This window comes from Parasteatoda tepidariorum, chromosome 1 (genome assembly GCF_043381705.1).
Source record: "Parasteatoda tepidariorum isolate YZ-2023 chromosome 1, CAS_Ptep_4.0, whole genome shotgun sequence".
Lineage (NCBI taxonomy): Eukaryota > Metazoa > Arthropoda > Arachnida > Araneae > Theridiidae > Parasteatoda > Parasteatoda tepidariorum.
Window position 1 is genome coordinate 17,604,273 of NC_092204.1, and position 25,278 is coordinate 17,629,550.

Sequence of the window (25,278 nt, forward strand, 5' to 3'; positions counted from 1 at the left end):
AGAAAGCTGTAGTTATTAACAAATGGAAACCTAAATTAAAAGAGGTAGAAAAGTTAACATGAACTTTAAAAATTGGTATTAAGTATTCTTACCACGGCCTTAGAAAGGGTTAAGTGGACTTTTGTTTTGGAAAAAAATACTGGTAAAAAAAAAAGATCAGAAGCAAAATTGATAAATTGCAATCAAACACCAAATAAGCATTCGTTGCCTCACAATGATTAAGCTTTCTTGCTACAACGATGTGGAGTAGGATAAGCAAAACTTTACTATTTCTAACTAGATAGAGAACCTGTTGACTGAACAGCGGGGATTCTTCCCTTGTCTAGTTGTTATCGGTGCATCATGTAAAAACATTTCCGATGACAAGAATAAAAAAAATAAATGAAACTGAATATAACAGCTTTTCTTTATTCATAAGCAGCAATACATGTGATTCATTGATATTATCATCTGAAATACAAAACATTATATTTTGTAAAATAAGTGTTGGAAACGTACACACTTTTAAATATAGTTTCCCTTCAAAATCATCTATTAGAAATGAAAATAAGTCTAATTGCTTCGAACAGGCATATGGTGATAGAATCGGAAATTAAGTTCTAGTTCAAAATTTTTTAATTTTCAGGCACAGGCGGTGATGTTTAATACTTTCAGCTAACAATGGTTCATAGCACTTCATAGCATTTTTCATAAGCATCTTATGTTTTTTTTTTCTTCTTTTACTAAATTTAACCTAGGAAGAAAAAAAGTTAAAGCAATTAAAAAATTATTAGTTATAAGCATCAGCATTCAATAATAGAACATTCAATAATAGAAGATAAAAAGAGTATTTTTAATGAGTCTAAAAATTGCTGCATTTTACACTATATAAATCATATGAGCAATATTTTAAAGAATCGTTTTCAAGAAATACATATTTTCCAAAAACTGACAGTTTATACAAAAATGAACCACGCATCGATGAGTTCGCGCAATATTTTGAAGAATCATTTTTTAGAAATACTTATTTTTTTAAATACTAACAATTCATACAAAACTAAAAAATTTTTTCAATGATAAGGACAAAAATGAACCATGCAGCGGTGAGTTTGCGCAATATTTTGAAGAATCATTTTTTAAGAAATACATATTTTTTAAAATACTGACAATTCATACAAGCCTTACATTTCTTTGCAATGATAAGGACAAAAATGAACCACGCAGCGGTGAGTTCGAGCAATATTTTGAAGAATCATTTTTTAGAAATACATATTTTTTAAATACTGACAATTCATACAAGCCTTACATTTCTTTTCAATGATAAGGACAAAAATTAACCACGCAGCGGTGAGTTCGCGCAATATTTCGAAGAATCATTTTTTAGAAATACATATTTTTTAAAATACTGACAATTCATACAAACCTAACACTACTTTTCCTAAAACTACTAATAAGGACAAAAATGAACCACGCAGCGGTGAGTTCGCGGAATATCAATGTGGAACCGTGAATCGGTGAGTCCGTATAAGCGAACCAGCTGGTCGCCGCAAACAGCAACTAAGTAATATAGTGATTTTATTAATAATAAATATATGAAACAGAATGTTAAGGTTTCCCTACAATATATTATTATTTTTATTTTAAAGTGATAGCGAAATATATGTCCATCTGTTGAATTTATAAATGTAATTCAAAATGATTTTCACCGCCTACAATACGCAACAAAAGTATTCTATACCACTATAATATATATACTATATATTATAGTGGTACCAAACTAACCATGAACGCAATTTGAATCTTTCATCACTTCGCAACCACTTCAATTTAGATTAAATTCATCCTGGATGTATCAGCCTATTATTCTATTCCCTTATAATATATATACTATATATTATAGTGGTAACAAACTAGCTATCAAAGTAATTTGAATCTTTCATCACTTCGCAACCTCTTCAATTTAGATTAAATTCATCCTGGATGTATCAGACTATTATTCTATTCCACTATAATATATATACTATATATTATAGTGGTACCAAACTAGCCATCAAAGTAATTTGAATCTTTCATAACTTCGCAACCACTTCAATTTCGATAAAATTCATCCTGGATGTTATCAGACTTCTGTGTATGCAATAAGTTTACAAATCTTTGTGCCGATAAAGAAAATGTAATAATCCATTTTTAAAATTTTAGGAATATATTTATAAATATATATTACTTAAAAATTAGATCGGCTGTTCAAGGACTGTTAATAAAATACGCATTAAAAAATTACTTCTACTAGTTGTAGTCAATAACCGTAATTAAACCACGTTTACTATGTTGAGAAATAATCATTAAGGATGCAATTAATGGGTGAAGAGTTAAGTTCGAAACGCAAAATTTCACAGTTAGTATAATTAACGTTCTGTAATGCTAATAAAAGGATGCTAGAAATTAAGACTGAATTATCTCCATTCACTAAAATCTATTTTGGTCTAAATGACCTTGACATTAGACATGAACTGAAAACACAAATTCATTCTTTAGTCTGCGGGGCATAATAGTTGTTTTATGCTTCGAAATGAAAAGTATTGATGTATAAAAGATTAAACATTCACTTACAAAATAAGGTATTAAATGTCTCTAATCTAGTAATAATACGTAAGCGAAACTTTTTTCATGATGTTTGATTAGGACAAAAATTACTTAGAGAGGAAACTGACTTTATAATTCGATGGAAACATATACCATAATGTTCATTGATAAAATGGCGGGAGGAAAAAAAAATCTGGAAATCTACATATAAACAATACGAATGGCTTCTCAGAGCTGTGATCGGTTTCGTATAATATCAGCTGTCGCAGTTGCAGCTGTCCTTCCATCCAGAAAGGATTAAATGTCCCAAATCTGATCTTAACGCGATGGAAGAAAAGTGCTGTCAGCCGTAATTTTCTTTTTTTAGCTTTTCAACTGTTTGTCACGTGAGTTTCGGTCTGCTTTTGATCGGATTTCAGATTTGTCCAACTCACGAAGAATAACTTTGATTGGATTTGGGGGGGATTTCCAGCAAAACCTAATGCACCCCCGTAACTAGCCAGCTTGAAAGGTTTTTAAACGTGGAATAAATAAAAAAAAAATCAACGTGTTGGCGGTTTTGTATTCTCATGGATTTCTGAGTAGAATTACACTCAGTTGGAGTGCAGAAGTTGTTACTATGCTGCTGTCACATGCACCTCATCTACAACGGAATTTCCGTATTTTAAGAAAATATATTTCCAGAGGAAGCAAAAGCTGTTCATACGTCTTTCAATAAACCAGAATAAAAGAAATGTTTTTACTATGTTAAACCTTACATAAATTATCAGATAGGTTAATGGCCATGTTCTTAACCCTTTGAAACAGATGGAACACCAGTGTTCCTTTTATGTATATACAGAGGCCTGCCATCTACTACGCTTTTTTAAAAATATTTTATAGAGTGGTAGACATTAGAAACCAAAGCCTTCAGAATTTTTGGTAACTTTGCCAAGATTTTAAAACCTTCACCCTAGAAGGAGGTGGAAAAAAGTGGCGTTCCATATAAACTTTTAAATAATTTACATTTAATAATTTACATAATTTACAAAAACATACCTTAGTATTTTTAATTATAAAAAAAAGCTGTCTAATAGGAAGCATTTAAAAAAGTTTTGTTAAAATTCAAAATTTGTAAAAAGTTTAGTTCATTACCTATTGACGCAGATTGGACACCGGTTCATGGGTCAAGATATCATCGCACTCTTACGGATTTCCCGGAAAAGTTTAGTTTTATATTTAACGAGGTGTCAAAATTTATGTAATGACATTTAATTCTTCTTTGAATAAATGCAGTTTGTAATGATTTTGACTTTCACTGCATTTAAATAATATTAATTTATGTATGGTACGCACTATAAAAATGGTCTTCAGTGTTGGCTAAATTTTAACGATGCACCAGCGTACAATCTCAATTTAATTCCTACCGTATTTTAACTAAATAGCGTATAATCTCAATCCAACTTTTCCCTACCTCTAGGAAAAATTTTTAAAAAAAATTTTAAATTTGAAAGTTAGTGAAAATTAGCATTATTTAAAATTCCTACCACAATTATCAAATAAATATGATCAAAAGAAGAAGAAAATTAGCATTATTTAATATTAAAATTCCTTTTGGTCGATCCGAATTTTGTATGGTTAGAAATCACTTTTTTAAAAGTTACAAGCATTAAATTGTGTCATCAGTTTTACGATGTAAAATCATCCATATAACACTTGCTGCTAATGAAAGACACTTAGTATAGAAATATGCATTTCCATATTTTTGTCTAAACTCTGTATATTTCCAAGAATCTATACCCAAATGGCCCCCTTAGGGGCTGGGCAGTATTTAGCTATAATATTTCGCATAATTTAAGATTTAGTTAAAGTATTTTTTATCATTATCTACTTTTTCGAAAATACTTTTTCGAAAATATTTTTTAAACCATAGTTTTGTAAATATGAGTAGCTTTATTTGTCATTTGTTTAATATGTTTGTTTGGAAATATTTTTTATCTCAAAAAGCATAAAATGTGGTTCTATGACAGTGCGTGAAAATAAAGTGTTTAAGTAAGAGTGTTTGACATATGATTAATACATGAGTCGTGGGGGCTCGGGAGATAGAACGTTCGTCTTCCAATGAGTTGAACCGGGTTCGAATCGCAGCGATGGCTGTTCGATACGAATTCCGCATCCGGCTCGTACCGACCACAGTGCAGACGTAAAATATCCTGAATGATAGACGGGTCATGGGTTAGAGTCCCATAACCGTCAGGCTAGCCGTGGGAGGTTTTCAAAGTCTTCCTCTTCATATAACGTAAATGCTGGTTAGTTCCACCAAAAAGTCCTCCACGAAGGCAGAACTTTCTCCTGATACTTGATCCAGGAGTTCCCTTGTCAATGGATTGGGTTCAAAATTACATGGCTACATAGTTGAAAAATAGTAGTCGTAAACTCAAACTTGGATCGGATGTTCCACAACGATTATAAAATGAAATATAGTTAATACAAAATCGTTATTTTAAGGCATACCCTCCAACTTATGAGGATTTTGAAAATAATTCTTTCTAGTGGTAGCGAACCAAAGTAGAAATTTTTAAAGCAAATGGATCTCTCATAAAACTTTTATCAGAACTTAAGAATCTAGCCATATGGCCTGCACTTTTATAAGTAATAGTGGACAAGTTACGCTAAAATTAATTTTTTTTTAAATATTAAAACATTAATTTTGCTACCGTCTGAAAAGAAGATTTCTGAAACTACGGAAATTCCGTAGCAGTTGGAGGGTATGTTTTAAGGTATGAATAAGCCCAATGAAAATTAATAGCTCATGAATAACCAAAGTTGATATGCAAAATCGAATTAACTCAATTGAACTATTTCTTTTTTTTTACATTATACATGGATATATATCCTACAAAATAATAGTGTCTGTGCATTTTGGATTCACACTATTTATCACGGTTTTAAGCCATCGATTAAGCTCAAATCTTATACCACAAAGACTGTTAAAAAACGTAAACAAGTTTGTGACAGGAGCAAAAGGCGACGTGATAAGGATAAACACATAAACATCTTCCGAAGCATTCGGTTTCAATCAAGTGCTATGAATCGTTTTCACGCTTAGCGAATGAATCGTTCGCGACCCGAAATTTGAATCGGAATCTTGTGTGTACGGTCGATTAGCAAAGTGGAGCGTGCATCCCGAACAGAACTTTTCTTGTGTTGAGGGTGACTGACTTACTAGTAGTCAGTCACAAGAATTCTAGAGACCGCACAAGAAGATAAATGCGCTAGACTTTAGATGGCAAAAATGTTTTTATAATCTAGCTCTGATCTGCCTTATATTAAATGTTTAAAAAAATGTATAAAGGAACAAAAACTATCCTAAACTTGAATAATGCGCATGGATGATAGCGGTGGATTTAATTAAAGCCATTTACATTAATAATTTATTCAATTAACAGCAAGAGCAAGTTTTTTCAACACTTTGATTGAAAATTTTAGCCAGGTAGATCATTAGATTCATTAGCAAGTGCGACCTTAGACAATACATTCTAATACTAGTGACATACTTCAGCCCTTTGTTTTTTAAAGAATCGTGGTTGCTGAACGTTTAAAAGTAATTAGTTTTACATTTATAGTGGTTTATAACCGACTGGAACCGGAAAAGGGTTAAAGGTTATCCCAAAATATCCAGGGCTCTTTTTAATCCTCTGCACTGGGATGTTGTTTCTGAGGCAAAGAATATAGAGGAATATATAATTCCCCTCTATATTCTTTGTCTGGGGTGCCATCAACAGTCACTACTCTAAAATTGAAATTTTTTATACCTTAATAATTAGTGACCGCATTATTTTAAGAATTTTAAAAATCATAAAAAATATACTATGTTATGTTTTTTAAATGATTTAGTCCTTATAGTATAAACGTGAAAAGTTCAAACAACATTTTAAAGTATTCAGCGTGCTAAGGGTTAACTAGTAATTCAAGAGGGTATATTTTCTAATTTTGCAACTACTTCAATTTAAATAATTTATTTATTGCTACACTTACAATATGCAAACTTTTGTACTCAAAGACGGCTATATCTAATACTTAACAAAATGGTAATTTATTTACACATTAAAACAACATATATATGGCAGGAATTCTCACTTTGCATCAATTAAGCTTGAATTTCGCTACCACTAGACAAAGTTCAACTAGTTGGCATCTTTGTATGATGAACAAAGCTGCCAACTTCCTACGCTTTTAGTAAAAATTTATTCTAGTGGCAGCTATGTTATGACCCATCTTTTAGTTACATGCCTGCCAACTACTACGCTTTTTGCAGAATATTTTATAGAGTAGTAGACATTTAAAAATCAAAGCTTTCAGAATTTTTGGTTGTTTTACCACCATTTTTAAATCTTCGACACTAGAAAGCTGAAGCAAAGTGGCTTCGCAAATGAACTTTTAATTAATTTCAATGTAGTGGTGCGGAAAATAAGTTTAAATGAATTAAAAATAATACTTTAAAACATAAACATAGCTACCACTAGAATGCATTTTTACAAAAGCTTAGAAAGTTTGCAGCTCTGAGGTTACCTCGTGGAATTTTCCTAGTTCACTAATACACCACTATCAAAACTGGCGATACAAAATTACTTGTACCCTGGAAATTCTAGCCCCGCCCAGATCTCAACTACTGGACCAATCAGATCTTAGCACCACCCCAATATGATCTTAATAGTTCTTTTGCTTAATCTTTTCCTTTCTAGATTCCACATCAAGACAGAAACATCTAAAGACCAACAAGTTGAAGATGAAGAGGTAAAAGGCCCTTTCGGGGCCTAAAGGCCTCAGCCAAATCAAGGACGAAGACGAAGGTTACCTCGTGGTTGCTAACTTAATGCTGCATAATTCAAAATGTTTTTAATTCAACTTGTCAATACTTCATGATGTATGGGTTAGGGGCCGCTGCGCGGCCCAGGCACACAATTTTAGTTAAATAAATAAAGAAAAGAAAGTTACCTCGTGGTGGGCTTTAAAAATTAATGGCAAAAATGTATATTAGTTTCGATCTTTAATTCTTCACCATTTCAAGTTAAAACGGAGCAGTCGACATTACTGTATCCGGTAAAGATTCGATTTCACCCAAAATTAATTTTATTAACATTCAAAGGTTACGATAAGGTGAACATCGTACTAGAGCTAAGAACACTAGTATTGATAGACCAAAAACAGGTCAAACTTAGATGGTTGGACTGTCTCAAACATTAAAACTGACTGAATGGCAAAGCAAAACTAACACTTGGCATCGAATGTTGGAGAAAGCCAAAATCATCAAGGGCTGTCGAAAAATATCTAATTTAATAAAATTTATTTATGTTGTTGCTGTTTCTAATGCTACTTGCCAATATCATCAAGCCTGCTTGGCGAAACTAATCGAATTCAAGGCAGAGAGTGCGCTTCTTGTTTTTCAGTGACGCCATCTATGGCCGAGAATACGACTTCAGCCACACACATCGGATCCATTACTACTTCCAGTCATTCATCCACACATCGTAATTTTGACCTGAACCAGAGAACGATTAATCTCAGTACCCCCAGAGGTATAATTTGTCATGGGAACATGGAGAACTCATTGTGCAGCTCTAGTGCAACGTAAATAAACATCTATTGTGTTCATAATAAGCACGGCTTACGACCTAGAAGAACATTTAGAACAAATTAGAGAAAGACATCACAATGATACACCTATGCTTGGAGCGGGATTCGAACCTGCTACCTCCACACCTTCGAATAAATTATTCATGGATATGATATTTTAAATAATCCTTTTTTGAATCTCAATCGGTAGTTAACAGAAAAAATGTCAATTTAGTTTTAATTTAAACGTATTACTGCTTTATAAATCAGAACACTTTTTACATCACAGTACAAAGTTGCTAGTGTTAATGGATTAAGCAGGGTTCCCGCGGTCAGTGAAAGATTTTAGTAGTGATAGTAAATTTAGGTAATGCTAGAACAGGGGTTTCCAACTGGCGGTCCGGGGGCCGCATCCGGCCCGCGAAGCATTTTTTTGTGGCCCGCGAACTGAAATATATTAGTTGTCATTTTTTTGCGGACAATTTTCGTAAAAAATCTATATGGGTATAAAATACTTTTCTCATTAATAAAAACCTAATATCTTCGTTTCTGTGAAATTCAACAAACCAATGGTGCAAAGAAATTTATTTTTCAGGTTTTGCATCCAAGAAAATATTTTTTCAAATATAAAAATAATCGTGTATCTCTTTTTTATTATTTTTCTCCTTTTTTTTTTTTTTTTTTTTTTTTTTTTTTTTTTTTTTTTTTTTTTTTTTNAAGTAATGGTGAATTAAATAAATCAAGCAATTATAACTCCGCCCACAAATAAACTGCAAAAGAATTACTTTGATTACCAGTTTTATCTTTTTACCCTGGATGATACGGTTTTATGCTGGCACGTATTTGTGACAGTCGGCGCGAAAGGGTTAAGCAAGGTTCCCGCTGTCCGCGAAAGATTTTAGTAGTGATAGTAAATTTAGGTAATGTTAGAAGATATTTCGTATTTTAATATGCAACTTTATCGTTAAGTGGAATTTTCATGCATATACGAGTAGATATTTTTGGATAACAAGTTTCTTGGTTACACGGAAATTAAAATATCGAAATTTGTTTTATTTTCGTTACCGCTTTTTAAAATTTTCATAGCCCGCGGGAACCCTGTTAAGTGTTAGCATCTCTTTCTTTTATTTGATGGCTTTAATCCATCTTTCCTATTACAGAGATGCCAACTTGCTCCGCTTTGTAAAAAAATATTTTCGAGTGGCAATGAAATTATTTTTAGTTAAGTGTTTTTAACTTTTAAGTAATCTTTTCATCATTACATATCACAAAAATTCAAAGTATCATATGAAATGTAACTTTATGGCAGTTATGCATACCTGCCAACTCTTCCGGAAGATTTTATTTTCAAATTTAAAGTGGTAGTAATTATATACTATTTTTTCTTTTATAATCTTAATTTTTAAATGATATTGATCACCACTATTCTTACAAAAATTAAGCACATATATTAATATGCGTTACTGTCATGGTTGTCAACTTAAGTTTTCTAAAATACAACGTATTTGTTTGCTTAAAATTGAAGTTTTGATTCCATTTTAATACCACTGGGAAAAATAATAATGGAAGGGATGCAGTTATGTCGTGGTGACACGTTAAAAAAGTAGGCGTAATTATCCGTATTGTACAAGTTTTACTAGGTAATTCGTTACCAATTTATTATAATTTGTGCAAAAAGCGGAGTAGTTGCCATCCCTGCTATTACTACGAAAAATATCGCCTGGGGGAAGAAAAAAAAGCAAATTTTGAAAGATATTAATTTATTATATTATACCTATGCAGTATAAATACATTAAAATCTTAAAATAATGGAAAATAAAACTAAATGAAGCAAAACAAAATTAACAGGGCAAAATAAGATTACAGAAAGTTTTAGAAATTGTTACAATAGATCCAACGGCTTGCAACAGTTAACCCTATCCAGTTGCAGGAAGCAAGGGTGAGTTAAGGGGGCGTTAAATGAGATTTTACGCTTGTCACCCATATACTGTCCGTTTGTGGGGGGTCAGATCAAGGGTCATTGTCCATTTGGAATACAATCTTGAGAAGGGAGCATGAGGACCTTGAAATTCATCCTTTCCCACACAAGGGTCTGCGAGAACGAAATATAGCTATTTTAAATTAATATTTGGAAGGGGGAAAAAAAATTAGTTTTTCTCACCATACTTTCGCTAAGAAATGGGGGCATCAAGTTAAAAATAACTTGCTTTTTTATTTTAATTTACTGGAATTCTACAGTTATAGAATTATGATTGATTTTATTCGCGGTTCTTAAAAAATTAAACAAAAGAATTTGAGAATCTTCGTAAATACCATATTATTTTAAGAATTATGAATAAATTTATACAGACGAGAAACCTATATTTTCAGAAAATTTAAGTGAATTTTTAAATCAATTTGGGGCTGTATTTTTCTATTTGATTGTATTTATTTGTCATGTCTAACTAGCGTGGGCCTAAGCTGAAAATAAGACTGGAAAATAAAGAAAAAAGAAAAAACTGGTGGTTGGTAATAAATTCATTTCCTGTTTGCTTTCTGTGTGAGAAGTTAAAAAAGTTCTTACTACTCTTAAATACAAACTATTCATCGTTAAACGTTATATATTTTAACCTTAAACTCATATTAAAAAATTTATTTTATCTATATATATAATTCTTAGATTTATATATTTAATTTACCATGATTTTGCCAACCACTAAATGCAAATAAATAAATTTTAGATATAAGAGCAAATGATAGAAACAAAAATGAGTGTAAGCCATAGCAATCATGAAAAGTTTATTTTATTTACAATTGAAATTTCATTTGAAATCGAATTAATTTAACCTAATTTAAACGTTTCATTCAAAACATTTTAAATCGATTATGAATTTTGCTACCAATTTAAATACAAGAAATGAAATTTTTCCTGAAACTAAAAAAGAAAAGAAAAAAAAGCATTTTCGTGCGGGAAAAGTTTCTTAAGTCACAAAAAGATTTATGTCTTAAAAATTTTTTCTAAAAAACATAATTTTGATTATGTTTCTAAAATATTTTTGATTAATAAATAATTTAAATTTATTTGTTTTACAAAAGATTATGTGTCTGAAGGCACAAAAAAATTATACACATTATTCCCGAGAAAGTTATTAAAAATTATTCCATTCTTAAATCGTTATCTTGCTATTTGTTTGTAGAATAGTTCTAACGATTGTAGAAGTTCGCAGTCAATATTAGCTTGAGGAATATTATATTAGAAATAAAGCATTCACACTTACACGTGAACACGTCATTACTATAGTATAGAAAGAGTCTGGAAATTGTTTTAAAGGTGTATCTAAATTTTTACTTACTTAGAAGTATTCATATGTGCTAAAATATTTTTTATTCCGTTTATCCTGGTGTGAAAACTTCGAAACTGCTTTTATAAAAAGAATTTAAAGTTAATTTTATGAAAATTTAAGTATTTTCGAGAAAATTGGTCACCACACCACACTTTAATTTTTTCAGGTGGTGAATACCGTGTATATGACGAAGGATCATAATGGGTACCTTACGTTTTGAAGAGGTTATAGAGCTGATAAATATCTCGTTCCTTTGAGACAAATGTTAGTATTGAAGCAATTGCGCGACCACTTTTTACTATCTTGCTGACAAGAATATGTTATGATTCGTTCGCTCGTTATTATGAAACTGAGAAGGTTTTACGGATGATCAAGAAGCTGTAAAATTATTTCAAAACAAATTTTTTTTATTATAAAACTGGTAGAAATAATATTTTCTTTTAACCATTTTTTTCTTCTAGCGGGATTAAGTAATGTGCTTTTACCTTTAAAGTGTTAAAATAAGCATTATATTTAGAGTTCAAAAATAAACTATGAATGTTTAGAACACAATTTTTAATTAGTAGATGTACAACGAATAAATTTTTTCTTTTTGAAAAAGTGTAGAAATAAAAAAAAATTCACTGTCTGTTAATACGAAGCTAAATGCTTACCAGTTAACGTAATGATCCCTTACCACAAAGTTTACACGGCAGAACCTTATTTTCGTTTAAACATTTCCGTTCTGCATCCCCTTCTCTTAAAAATAAAACTGTTGTCATACCTTTCCCACAAGGAAACATTACAAGATGGTCAATATCAAAAGAAAACAAACCAACAGTTGTTCATCTTTTGGAAGGGAACAAGATATGGAAGGCACCCTTTGTAACTATGTCCGGTAACAGAAATAATCCCACCGTCCTTTTCAATTCTTATTTCCATAAACCATCCTTCAACGCACACGAACAAACACCTGATCCGTTAGGAAAAAACTACAAACCAACAATGGCAAGACAGCGCCAGAAGCATGAGATTCTAGAAGGTAACACGATCAGGGTGCTTGAGAATTAAAGAAAGGGGTGAAGGTCCAGATTTCCATTCCATCTGGCATCCTCCTGAGGGTGGTCCAACCGACAAAGGGTTACTTGGCGTGGGTGCTGCAGAGAAAGAAAATGTTGCCATTGATTGACAACAATTGATGAATCCTGTCATCGGGCTACTGTCCGTGGTTGATGCTGCTAACTACGTCAATTGAACTTGGAACAGGTGTGGATAAAAAAAGAATATTGAAATCATTTTTCAACACGTTGGGCTTGGTGGGAGGGTAGAGGATCCAGACGTCAATCATTCTGAAGTTCAGATTTTTGTTGAGGTGATCAACCCCTGGAAGATGGGGCGAAAGAACTTGAAGAGTAGTTGCAAGATGAAAAGGAAGATTTAATATTTTGTAAGGAACTAGAGTTATCGTAATTATTGACAGGTCTCCTGGTGGTCTACATTAAATATTCTAGTGGTAGTAAATAGCTTATAAAAGCTAATGAAAAATGCTCTAGTTTAAAAACCAATTACGGTTACTGGGAGGCTAAGCCTCCTGCTCACAGCCGCTCACCAACACCGAGGATTACTTCGCATTAATTGTCGTTTCTGGGAAGGCAATAGTTTTTCTACTAAAGTTAAAATTATTCACTTTTCTTCTCAATGCTTACAATGTTAGGTTTTGGTAAATGTATTCGAGAGTAAAGATCGTTGTGTTTAGTAAATGTATTCGAGAAAGATCGTTGTGTTTGGTAAATGTATTCGAGAGTAAAGATCGTTGTGTTTGGTAAATGTATTTGAGAGTAAAGATCGTTGTGTTTGGTAAATGTATTCGAGAGTAAAGATCGTTGTGTTTGGTAAATGTATTCGAGAGTAAAGATCGTTGTGTTTGGTAAATGTATTCGAGAGTAAAGATCGTTGTGTTTGGTAAATGTATTCGAGAGTAAAGATCGTTGTGTTTGGTAAATGTATTCGAGAGTAAAGATCGTTGTGTTTGGTAAATGTATTCGAGAGTAAAGATCGTTGTGTTTGGTAAATGTATTCGAGAGTAAAGATCATTGTGTTTGGTAAATGTATTCGAGAGTAAAGATCGTTGAGTTTGGTAAATGTATCCGAGAGTAAAGATCATTCACACGAAACACATTTCGAGATGCAAAATTTTCTACCGTTTAAATTATTTTGGCAGATCAAAAGATCTGAATCGAACAGGGAAAAAATTGCTTTTCTGAATTTTCAATAACAACGGAAAAAAAACAGCTATCATTTAAAGCAAACTAGAAGTATGTATATAACTTATTCCTGTTAAATTAAAAAAAATAAATCACTCTAGGGAGCAAAATTTAATTTTTGCTTTTATACAACTTGACCTTACATAATTTAATTTGGGTATGGGGATTTCTAATCTGAAAGTAAGTTTGCTCAGAAAGCTACAGATTTTTTCAAAATGGTATTTTTAGCTTAGTTTGTTTTTTGTTTGAATGTACAAATTTATAGTGAGCGTACAGGTTTCTATACATACATATAATTTTGTCTGCTTCTTTGGAAATAACACTTACTACAAAAAACATATGACCGTATTTCAGTACAAACTGAAATGTATTACAGCCTATTTCCTATCACTTCCTACGTAGCAGAGAAGTGGGTGCACATAGCATTCAATCTTGTGATTTTTAAATAATCCTGGTTAGGAATATGTTACCAAATAGCATAAAAACTGTAACTCATAGAGAGAAAACCGATTGTTGATTTGGAATCAGCGTCGCGTAACTATCAAATTTTCATTCAGAAGTCTCCGTCAAAAATAAATAAATAAATAATATTTATATATTTATTATTAAATTGTAATAATCGCCTTATTTAACCCCTTTGGGACGGATGATTCAGAAAAGCGTTCGTACAAAATCAGGATCAGGACGTAATTAAATAAAAAACGGTAACTTAAATGTAGTCGTTTCTAATTTAATAGACTTACTTTGCTTTTACTTTAATTATTGTTAGTTTAATCATATATATAATCAATGTTAATTCAAAGTATAACTAAATAATTTTATTTTGAACAAAGTAATGGTGAATTAAATAAATCAAACAATTATAACTCCGCCCACAAATTACTTTGATTACCAGTTTTATCTTTTTACCCTGGTTGATACGGTTTCATACTGGCATGTATTTGTGTCAGTCGGTGCGAAAGGGTTAAAAGAACTTAATTTTTTTAAAAATAATCTTAACTTTTAAATACCACCTTATTTTAAAAATAAATATTATAAAGTAAATCAAACCGCATGTAGTATATTAATCATTATCAGACCTGCCAACTTTTAATCCCTTCCATTATCATTTTTCCCAGTGGTATTAAAATGGAATATAAAACTTCAATTTTATGCAAACAAATACGTTGTATTTGAAAAAAATTAAGTTGACAACCATGATAGTAACGCATATTAATATATAAGCTTAATTTTTGTAAGAATAGTGGTGATCAAAATCATTTAAAAATTGAATTTATATTGAAAATAGTATATATTAATTATATTGAAAATAGTATATATTTACTACCACTTTAAATATGAAAATAAAATCTCCCGCAAAATCCGGGAAAGTTGGCAGGTATGCATTATCAACCAGTGCATCCCTCAATTAAATAAAGTGTCGGCACCTGTTGACACGGTTTTAATAAATTATCTCAGAGTTCTCAGTAGTAACTCAATAATTTCGTAGTGATGTAACAGTTCAGTTTTGCACTATGTAGTAAAGAATCGGCGCGGTAGATAGGTTGATAATTCCACTGTGACAGTCATTTTAGTAATAATCATTTTGACCAAAATTCAGTGATGCCTACTTGCTCCGAGCAGTAATCCATCTAAGGAAATATCCGAAAATCTCTCAATTAAAAAAAATTGCAAGAAAAAAGAAACTGTATATGAATGAATGGATTTTGAACTTACTTTTTTAGTGCAAATGCAATGCAAAATAGAAAAAATAGTGTAGTTTTTATATTCTTTACTCTTCTACTTCTTCCTCCTCTGTTTCGACGGAAGTTCCACCACCTCCTACCAGGGCCATGATTGAAAAATTAACATTCTCAGGATCACGCTCCATGAATTTTTTACAAACTGCAACAGCATCCTACGAGTAAGAAAAAGAAATTTTTTTTTAAAAAAGAGTTATTTTATAAGAATCTTTTTTTAAATTTTTAAAAATCTTACGAACCTTGAATAAATTATTTTAAATTGATAGTTTACACTTTTAATACCCGGTTTTAAAAAGTGATCTATATATGAAAAATCCTTATGTGAGAAAAGGTGCAATACATGGAGCTTCCAACTTTTTACGATTTTGAGGAATATTTCGTCTTATGACAGCTAAGTTTATATTTTAATGTATGATTTTTTTGTTTTGAAAATTCAGTTTAAAGCAATTTTCCACATCACTATATGTAAATGTTGCAATATGAAATGCCACTTTGTTTCAGTGCTTTCATCCCCCCCTCCCTCAATAGATTACAACCAGATTCAATCTATTACGCACCTCTGCAATCTCTAGTATTTAGTTGTCAGTAGTCTCTGTTTAAATATTTTGCAAAAACAATAGTTGGCAGTTCTGAATGTATATTCGTTTATAAAAATTTAGCATTTCTTTCTGTTGCACGCCACTTCAGCTCCAGAAATTTAGAATTTTATTTTGAAGAGTGAATTTTATTTTAAGGAAGGAATTTTATTTTAAAGGAGGAATTTTTCATTCCAGAAAGAATTTTATTTTAAAGAAAACATTTTATTTTTTAAAGAAGGAAATTTATTTCAAAGAATTTTATTTTAAAGAAAGAATTTTATTTAAAAAAAAATAAAATTACTTTTAATGAAGGAATTTTATTTTTAAAAAAAGAATTTTACTTTTAAAGTGAGGTTCTATTTTATTAACCCTATGCCCTCCTAGTACTTTAATATACGATTTGAACTCGCATTAGCACTAAATTATTTGTAATTATAACGCATACTGGCTGGATTTGAACTTAACTTAATAAGTCATAAGTTAGTACAAATCTTTAGCTTTAAATTATTTTTTAAAATTTTTAAGATATAGTGGTATCTAATTATTAAAGTATAAAAATTTTTAATTTTAGAATGATGACTGTTGTCTCATCTAAGTATATCTCTACTAAGTTAGTATTATGCATCTCCACTATAGATTTTTTAGTCTCATTTTGTTTATTTATTTACGTCAATGTAATTGGATTTGTAAGCTAAATTTTTGTACAGGCCTTTTTTCTTTTTAGTAAGAATAACAACATTGTGTAATACGCTTTTTGTGTTTGGCTAATCAATGTTATTTTCAAACTGAGAGCTTACGCTCTATAAAAAATCGTAGTAAATAAAGAAAATGATATGCATTTTTATTATTTAGTTTATGCATTACAAAGTTATGCTTATAAATGAATATGGTCTGGTCTTTTCGGTGTAGATGGGCGCATACGGCCAAGAATGGCCGTTTTCCCATCTTGAAAGATTTGATTTTTTCCCTTTTCCCATTAAAAAAAGCTGTTTGCATGGCTGGAAACAAAAATGGCACTTAGCCATGGTATTAATTAGATAATAACATGAAAATACGCTTTTAATTATATACAATTAAAGAAGTAGAAATTTTTTACAAAATGTTACGAGATGAGAAAACAAGTTGATCGTAAACATTAGTTAAATTAAAAATCAAAATATTTACAAAATAATAAATTACAATTGAGCCAATCACTGAAATAGACAAATGAATATATTCAGTCTAAAAATGTAACTTATCGAATTTTTTAATTTTAAAGTGAAAACTAATAAAAAGAAATAAGTATTTTCTTTCTTAGAATAATAACATCATTTTTAAAATAAATAATATTAACGCTACGAACTTGGTTAAAAAATGAAAAAAAATTTATTGCCCATCTAAAACTGTGTAAAAGTGATAATAAAATAAACGAAAAGTTTAAATTTCGTTATTGTCATATGGAAAACTTACAAATTTTCGGTTTTCTTTTTATTTTAAGACATAAAGAGAACATTATATTTCACATCAATAGTGTAATAATTTAACCAAATTTCAAACGGAATGTTTGTTTTATTACTATCACACTTATGAAATCGAGACATGTAATTAAATCATATTGGACTCAGGCATATTTCTTGTACCTTAGACCGGCCATCGTGAGCAACGTTAGCAGTGGTTAGTAATTGTGACGTTGAGAAACATGCTAAATAGTAAATAACTATTATGGACACGATGAATGGGTAAAAGGCCATGTTTGCTCAGGTAACCAAGCTCCATTTGATAAGTGAAGTGAAGTTCGTTTTTTTGATTAAGCTGTAGTAAAATGTAAAAAGATGCTTATGTGTGTGGCGTAACTACCACTACGATTATTAAACATCAATTAACTAGTATATAATACATGATTCATTTGGTTAAAGGTACATTTTATTAAATGGCACGGTCAATAACAACATTTACCAACATTGCGTAATTGGGTTCTTGCTCTCCATCAAGAAGACAACCATTACCCACGCATATGGCCTATGACGTCAGCACCAGCTGAACTTTACCAGCAAAATGAAATATTAACGTTCAGCTTAATTTCTCTACATAAATTAAAATGTTAATAATTCAAAGCAATATATCACATCGAATTTGTTGAAATATAATTCTTTTCAGTCTGCTTTTTTTTTTATTTAACTTAGATTTATTGTTTGTTTATGTTTTTTATCGTAACCGTGATATATTTTTGTTTTGTATACCTGGCAACTTCGATGCAGAATAAGTTTGTTTATGTTCTACATGGCTTCGTGCCTGTCTTTGTGTAAATGTATAATGGTAGAATTGAAATTTTCGTGAAAGTATATAGGGTGTATTACTTAAGAGAATTGGTACTTGACAGGCTTGGGTTACTCGACATAGAATGGAATGAACTGTTGCTAACGTAAACAAATGCCACGTTTCTACAACCAATCAGGAGCGAGATACCCACACACTACGTTACTTGCAGGTATCTCATTGATATTTCAATTTACATTTTGCGACCACTTCAGAAAATTATTTTTTGGAACGAGCAAGAGTTGGCAGACATTGTATATATTCTGTTAACCATTTGCGAGAAGGAAAATTTAGTCAAAAAAAGTCATTAGAAATATGGACATTGTAGGCACGTCCGAAAGTAAACTATTTGTTTTATGTTGCTAATTTTCAAAATCTAAAATTGTTGATTTAAAATTGTGCTATTTAAGAGATAAAAATTAATACAAATTTAGAGGTTTATATAACTGTCACAAGCAAGTAAGACAATCTTTATCCAACAGCTCACGAAAGAATAAAAGAAAAAAAATTGATTTCAAAAAATAAACCAAAATCTTAGATATCACAACTTTGGTTAATCTGGAGTAATATATTTCGATATAATTGTCTGGTATTAATTTGAAGGGATTTTATTATTATCAATCAAATTAACTTTTATCTATCGTATAATACCTCTTACAGTACAACTTGACATGTTTTATATACTAACCAATTGGTATTTAATATTTGTAGTGGTAGTTATGCCACAAACTAATTAAAATTGTTTACTTTGTACACTTTCGAATTATCTTTGAAGCAAGAACAAGACTTCGGCAATTAATGTTTCCAGGATACAAGCAAACGTACTTAGAATATTAAATAAAATGTTACAATTAAAAAAAAAAATTTTTTTAACTACCTCTTAAAAACATTGTTGTTATCAGCGGACAATACATTTTGTTCCACCTAACTCTGTCACTGAATAAGAAACAGATCCTTTTGTTCTGCAGGAAAATAATTTTGTGAACTCTTCCACGGTTGTCAATCACGATTAGAAAACATGTCCAAAAAAGATTCCCGAAACGATGTTGGCAGACAATAAAAAAAAAAATTTATAATGGAGTAGGTTTAGATCCGTTTTAGTTATCACCTTGAAAGTGAAAGATCTCAACCACTCATTTTTGTACTTAGAGTGCTTCAATTATGTTATTGTTATTCTGAAAGTTACAGTTATTTTTATTTCTTTGAACTTGATCGCTTGAAAGCATACAAATAATGAAACGTGAGATGCGTATTTTAATCTCGATTTAAAATACAATTACAAGTTTTGAAAAAATGAGATTTTTCTGTACGCACAAGGAAAAAATTTACAAAAATTGGTAATTTAATTATATTAGAATTTAAAAAAAACTGCATTGAATTACTTTTCTAGAAATTATATCTAGATCCGAAATTCTTCATTTCGATTTTTAATTCTAAGTAATTTTCATCTACTTTTTAACAAAACTGAAACCACTTAAGATATTTTTCTTGGTGTGTTGAAATCTTATATTGGCTATAGGATACTTGCAAGTGGCGTAGTGACTTGCAAGTATCTCAAATCTCGATCCTGATTGGTTGTTGAAATGAGGCATTTGTTTACCTCAGCAACTGTTCCTTCCATTCTATTTCGAGTAAACCAAGCCCGTCAAGTATCAATTCACTTAAATCAGGGCTGTCCAACTGGCGGCCCGCCAACTTCTTATTCAAGCCGATCGGCCTCTGTTTTCCAATTAAAATGTAAGCAAATTGTTTTATAATCCTTCTGTTCTATTTATTCTGTTCTATCCTTCTATTCTATTCTGTTTTATAATTAATAATTCAACTATTAATTGTTATTGTATAAGAGGTTACTGTTCAACTTTTTCAAACTGCGGCCCGCCAGATGATCAGTGACCGGAATTCTGACCCGTGGGCTCTTTGCAGTTGGACAGCCCTGCATTAAATGATACATTCTATATTTCACTAAGATTTCAATTCTTTCACTATAGATTTTTCACTTAACACAATGACAGACAGGAAGCTATGTGTGAACATAAACAACACAAAACAATTATAAATAATGGTTACAATAAAACACATAAACAAATAATAAATCTAAGTTAAGTAAGAGACAGACGAAAAAAAATTCTATTTCAACAAATTTGATGTGCGATATATTTTCACTGTATTTAATTAACTTCACCTTAACTAACATGCCCCCGGAGGGGCCATCTATCAGAGTCACTTTAACTAACATTCTAATTCGTTTGGAGAAACTTAGCTCAATTTTATTACGCCATTTCTTATAAATGATCAGCTATCGCTGAAGTCTTAGGTCACATGCGTGGGTATCAGTGATCTTCTTCTTCTTGACCCAATTGTCTGAAAATTGTGCTGTTTTATACGTTGCATTAAACAACGCTGAAAAGGCAAAATATTGATTTGAAGCATTAATTTTTAAAAAAACAGGTGGTTTTGAGCATTTCAAATTTTTATGGTGTTAAAAAAATTAAAAATATTCTAAAATATAGTTCAGTTATATTAAATTAAATAAAAAAGATTGTCTAATTCATTTTGCTTTATTTTTCAACTAAGCATACAATTCCTTTATGTTTCTCCCTTAAAGCATACACTCCAACTTGTGGATTTCGCAAAATATTTTTTTCCAATGGTAGAGAACTAAAATAGAAATTTTATATTAACAGAATTTTTTAAAGCTTTTATCAAAACTTCTGTCTAAATTTGTACATCTGGTAGTTTATATATCCGTTCAAATTAATGTAAGGGCAGACAAAATTTTTATTTAAAAAAATATTGATACATTTCCAGAGAAAAAATATTTTCCGAAATTCCGCTGTATTTGGAGGGTATCTTAAAGAAAATGAGTTACCTTTAATAACGTGTCCATGCTTGTAGCTCCATGGTTGATTGGACAGTTTTTCCGAGCATCTGAAATTTAAAAAATATGAATAGAATGTTCTGAAAGGCTGAAATATATGCTTTAATCTATGTCTATTTAAATAATTTGGAAGAAAAAGTAATCTTCAGATTGCTAAAAGATTTTAATTAACAATTTAGAATTTAAAAATAATTGTGGAATTGGGTATAATATAAAAAAAACACAACTACTTCCACTTAGTAGGAATAACATTTACCATGACGCAATGCTAAATTCTATGCCACTATCCACATAAATGCCACTATCCACATAAATCAATTATTAATCAAAAATCGAATATCAATTACTTTTCTTTATAATGCAATAAAATCTGGCGAGCAGCTATTTAAACGATCAAACACTTCGTTTGTTTATTTGTGGCTTGAAGTTAGGCTCGCAGAAAATGCCGTTCATGGGTTAAATTTAGTAGGAATAACACAACCTGTGACGTAGGCTATAGTATACCCAATTGCTAAAAAAATGGAACAAAGTGATATTGAAAATACACATTTTTATGTCGAGTGAACTGAAAAGTTAAATTCTTACTAAGTACCGGTAGTACCATTTAAATATTTCAAAAAAATTTTTTTTGGAAATATTTAAGCTAATAACAAATTTTACTACTTGTTCTCTAATTCTAATTTAAATAATTGATTGGTAAAATTTTTTAAAATCATAATCCAACCGCGCAATTCAGATCGATATTATTTCAACTTAGATACTGGATGCAAAATATAAATTAAATTATAGTGAAATAAGAAAATTTGGGAGTGCTCTCTGAACACCACCCTAACCACCTAACCATCCCAACCAACCCTAACCACCTTCTGATCACCTAAACACCAACTCTAAACACTAAACAATAGATTAATTTTCTAAAACAGAAATGCGACAGTCATTGCTTTTTGTGATTAAAATTTTCGGTGAAATTAACATTCGATGTTTAGCGTAGGTTGAGTAAATATTGAACGCTTAGTACTTTTCAATTCAATATAACAAAAAGATTTTATTAATAGAAATATGTGATTTAATAACAGAAAATATTGAACTTTTAAAATTAAGTCCTATTAGAGTATTAGTATCACGCTGTTTTATTTGTGAAACGAGAATTTTTTAAACTGTCATCGGTGCTGCCATCTACTGATTAAAAGTAGTATATAGAATTGCTTAAGCATTAAAGTGTGGAATCGTGCATCTAAACAAATGCATAAATGGAATGTATAGTAAATAAACAATTTCTTTCAGTTGTCCTTATTTCTACTTTAAAGGGGGAAAAAAGAAATATGAATTACATTTTATAAAGCAGGGCTTAACTCTTAATCTAAAATGGTTTAATTTTCAATAGAAGTTAATTCTTGTTATCTAACAAGTTTCTTTATCTTTTTTTTCGCAATTTTTTAACATTCATATTCTTAATATTTAATTTAAATATACGTTGAATGTTAATAAATAGTTCAAATGAGAGGGGGAAAAAAAGCTGCATTTGAAGACGTTGCAAAGAATTTCGATTTGTAATGCTGCTATCTAGTGTTGAGAAAGAGAACTATATTTATAAAACATTGTACTATTTAGTTTTCTGAATTGTCACTAAATGATGGAACTGATTATATTATCTAGAAGAAAGTGTCATGCTTTCTCCTTCTACAGTTTATACAACTTCAGTCAGACAATAGTTTTAGCTTATTATTGTTATTTATCTGAAAATAACAATAATTTATGGAACAAAAAGTCAATTTTAATGTGTGTTTTTAAAGCAATGCAAATACTTTTCTTACCGAGTTCATACAACTGCTCATCTACGGAAACAAATGTTATGAAATGCAGATTAATTTCCTCGTCCCCTTCTGGTGCCTATAAAAAATAAATTACTATACATTAATATACTTCATATATTAAATATGTTATTATCTTTTAACACATTATTGCCCTACAGAGCTAATATTTTTCAAAAAATAATTTTAGCGTTATTTCTATTACATTTGAAGGAAAAAATTAGTTATAAAAAGGGTTCACATCAATAATGAAAATTTAGTGGTCCAAAATCTGAATATTGTAGACTAACTTGAGATAAAAAAACGAATTTTAAAATTGCTTAATTAATGTCATAGTACACATCAAAAATTAGTAATTGCCATCTATTACACCCTGAAGCTAATTATGTCCATTACCGCATTAAGATTCGTATTTTTTTAAATTTAATGTAAACAAAACTAAAATAATATTAGTAATCGGATTCAACATATAGATTAAAATGCTTAAGGGGAATGAATAAATAAATGAAGAAACCAGAGAATGTAAGAAGTTACAAAATTTTGTATTAAAAAATAATTATCTAAAAATTCTAAAAGAGTAAAAAACAATGTTTTATTGAACAATTATACTGTCAGTCCATAAATACAAAGCACAGTACAACATGTTAATTAGAAATATCAAAATTTAAATTAAAGATTTTTTGTATCAGACACTTTCAATTATTCCGTTTGAAAAACTTTAAAACTAAAATCTAACCTACGCGTAGAAAAATAAAAACAACAATTAATTTTAAGTGCATAACATTCGATGCAAAAAATATATTTTTCGTTACTATTTTGTTATTTCAAAACTCATTTCGAGACGACAATTTTGTCTCCTACGCGTCTGATTTTAGCAACAATTGTCGCCATGCTGGCGTGAGCCTTAGTTAATAGAATGCGTAGCTTTTAATCTGCATCGTGTTGGAAAAGATTTTACGAAGTGGCTGCCCAATAATAAAGTGAGAAGAATTTTGTAAACATTAAGCTACCTCGTCTCATCTTAGAAACTCAGTTGCTTAACTAATAGATTTGACATGCATAATAGGAATTTTTTATTTTGTTCTGGTGTTTAGAACGTTCATTTTTTAACTTTAAAAATAAGGGTTTAGCTTTTAATACATTAAAATTTAAACGTTACACATACATATTCCTTTTTACTTTGAATTGAAGCATTGGGCTTCTATCACACCTTTCCCTCTGACTCTATTTGTGGCCAGTTATTTTGCCTCATGTCTTTCCCATTGTTTTCAATTCGTTTACAATCGTCCTGCGACAAGTACTTTTTAGGTCTTCCTCTTTTTCTATTGCCCTGAGGGCTCCAATCAAAAACTTGTTTTACTTTAAATTTTTCAGGTTTACGTAGAACATGATCAATCCATTTCCATTAAAGTTTTAATTTCCTGATCAATTGGTTTCTGTTTTGCTTTTCTACGGATTTCTGAATTCCAAATTTTATGGAACTACTTGATACTCAAGATTCTTCTTAGACAGTAAATACTTGAAGTTTTTCATGTCATTTTTATTGCAGTGGCAAGTCTCAGATCCATAGAGTAGGACAGATTCGATATTGAAAAGTCGAATTTTTGTTGAATTTGTTATGTTTTTGTTTTTTTCAGAATTTATTGAGAATAGTATAACAGTTCGGGCTTTTTAATCTATTTAATATATTTTCATCGGTTCCTCCTTTGCTGTTAATTATACTTCCAAGATGCGTAAAACTACTTACTTCCTCTTGTTTATTATTTTTTTAGAATGTTATTTTATTGTTCAGGATTAATTTTCAAAAATTTTAGTTTTATTTAAATTTAAACGTTACTGGCACTAAAAAGAAAAGAAAAACCACTATCGCAACAATCACACAAGTTGGCAGCTACGGTAATAATATTTAAGTGAATGTTGTACCGTATGGAGTTCGTGCGGTTTTCATTTTTATTTTAGTGCTATGTGCCTTCAAAAATGTGCTTTTTATAAAATTTTAAAGCGTAAATTTCTGCATAGATTCGTTCTGAGTTTATTTGTGTTCAATGATGAAGATACCAATGTGGAAAGTGTTTTCGTTAAGCTCGCGAAAACTTAAATGATGCAGAGAAAGAAGATAGATTCTTCACGTGTGAATTTCGTACATAGTAACTGAATTTGTTTGAAATAATAAAAATGTCTGGTATTTTTTCTATAAAACTGTAAGTACCATTTCTAAACTTCTTATAGAATTTACATATACCTACTCCAC

At 30.4% G+C, this 25,278-nt stretch overlaps 1 protein-coding gene across 1 annotated transcript in view; it reads right to left on the reverse strand.

Annotated features, from left to right (window-relative positions):
* Positions 1-388: 388 nt before the first annotated feature.
* Positions 389-25,278, reverse strand: part of LOC107438278 (ubiquitin carboxyl-terminal hydrolase isozyme L3) — a gene marked incomplete in the record, with an annotated part of 71,838 nt that continues 46,948 nt past the window's right edge. The window contains 4 exon segments of the mRNA XM_071177285.1: positions 389-733; positions 15,440-15,620; positions 21,208-21,266; positions 23,031-23,106. Of these exon segments, the coding sequence (XP_071033386.1) occupies positions 15,495-15,620; positions 21,208-21,266; positions 23,031-23,106 (261 nt within the window).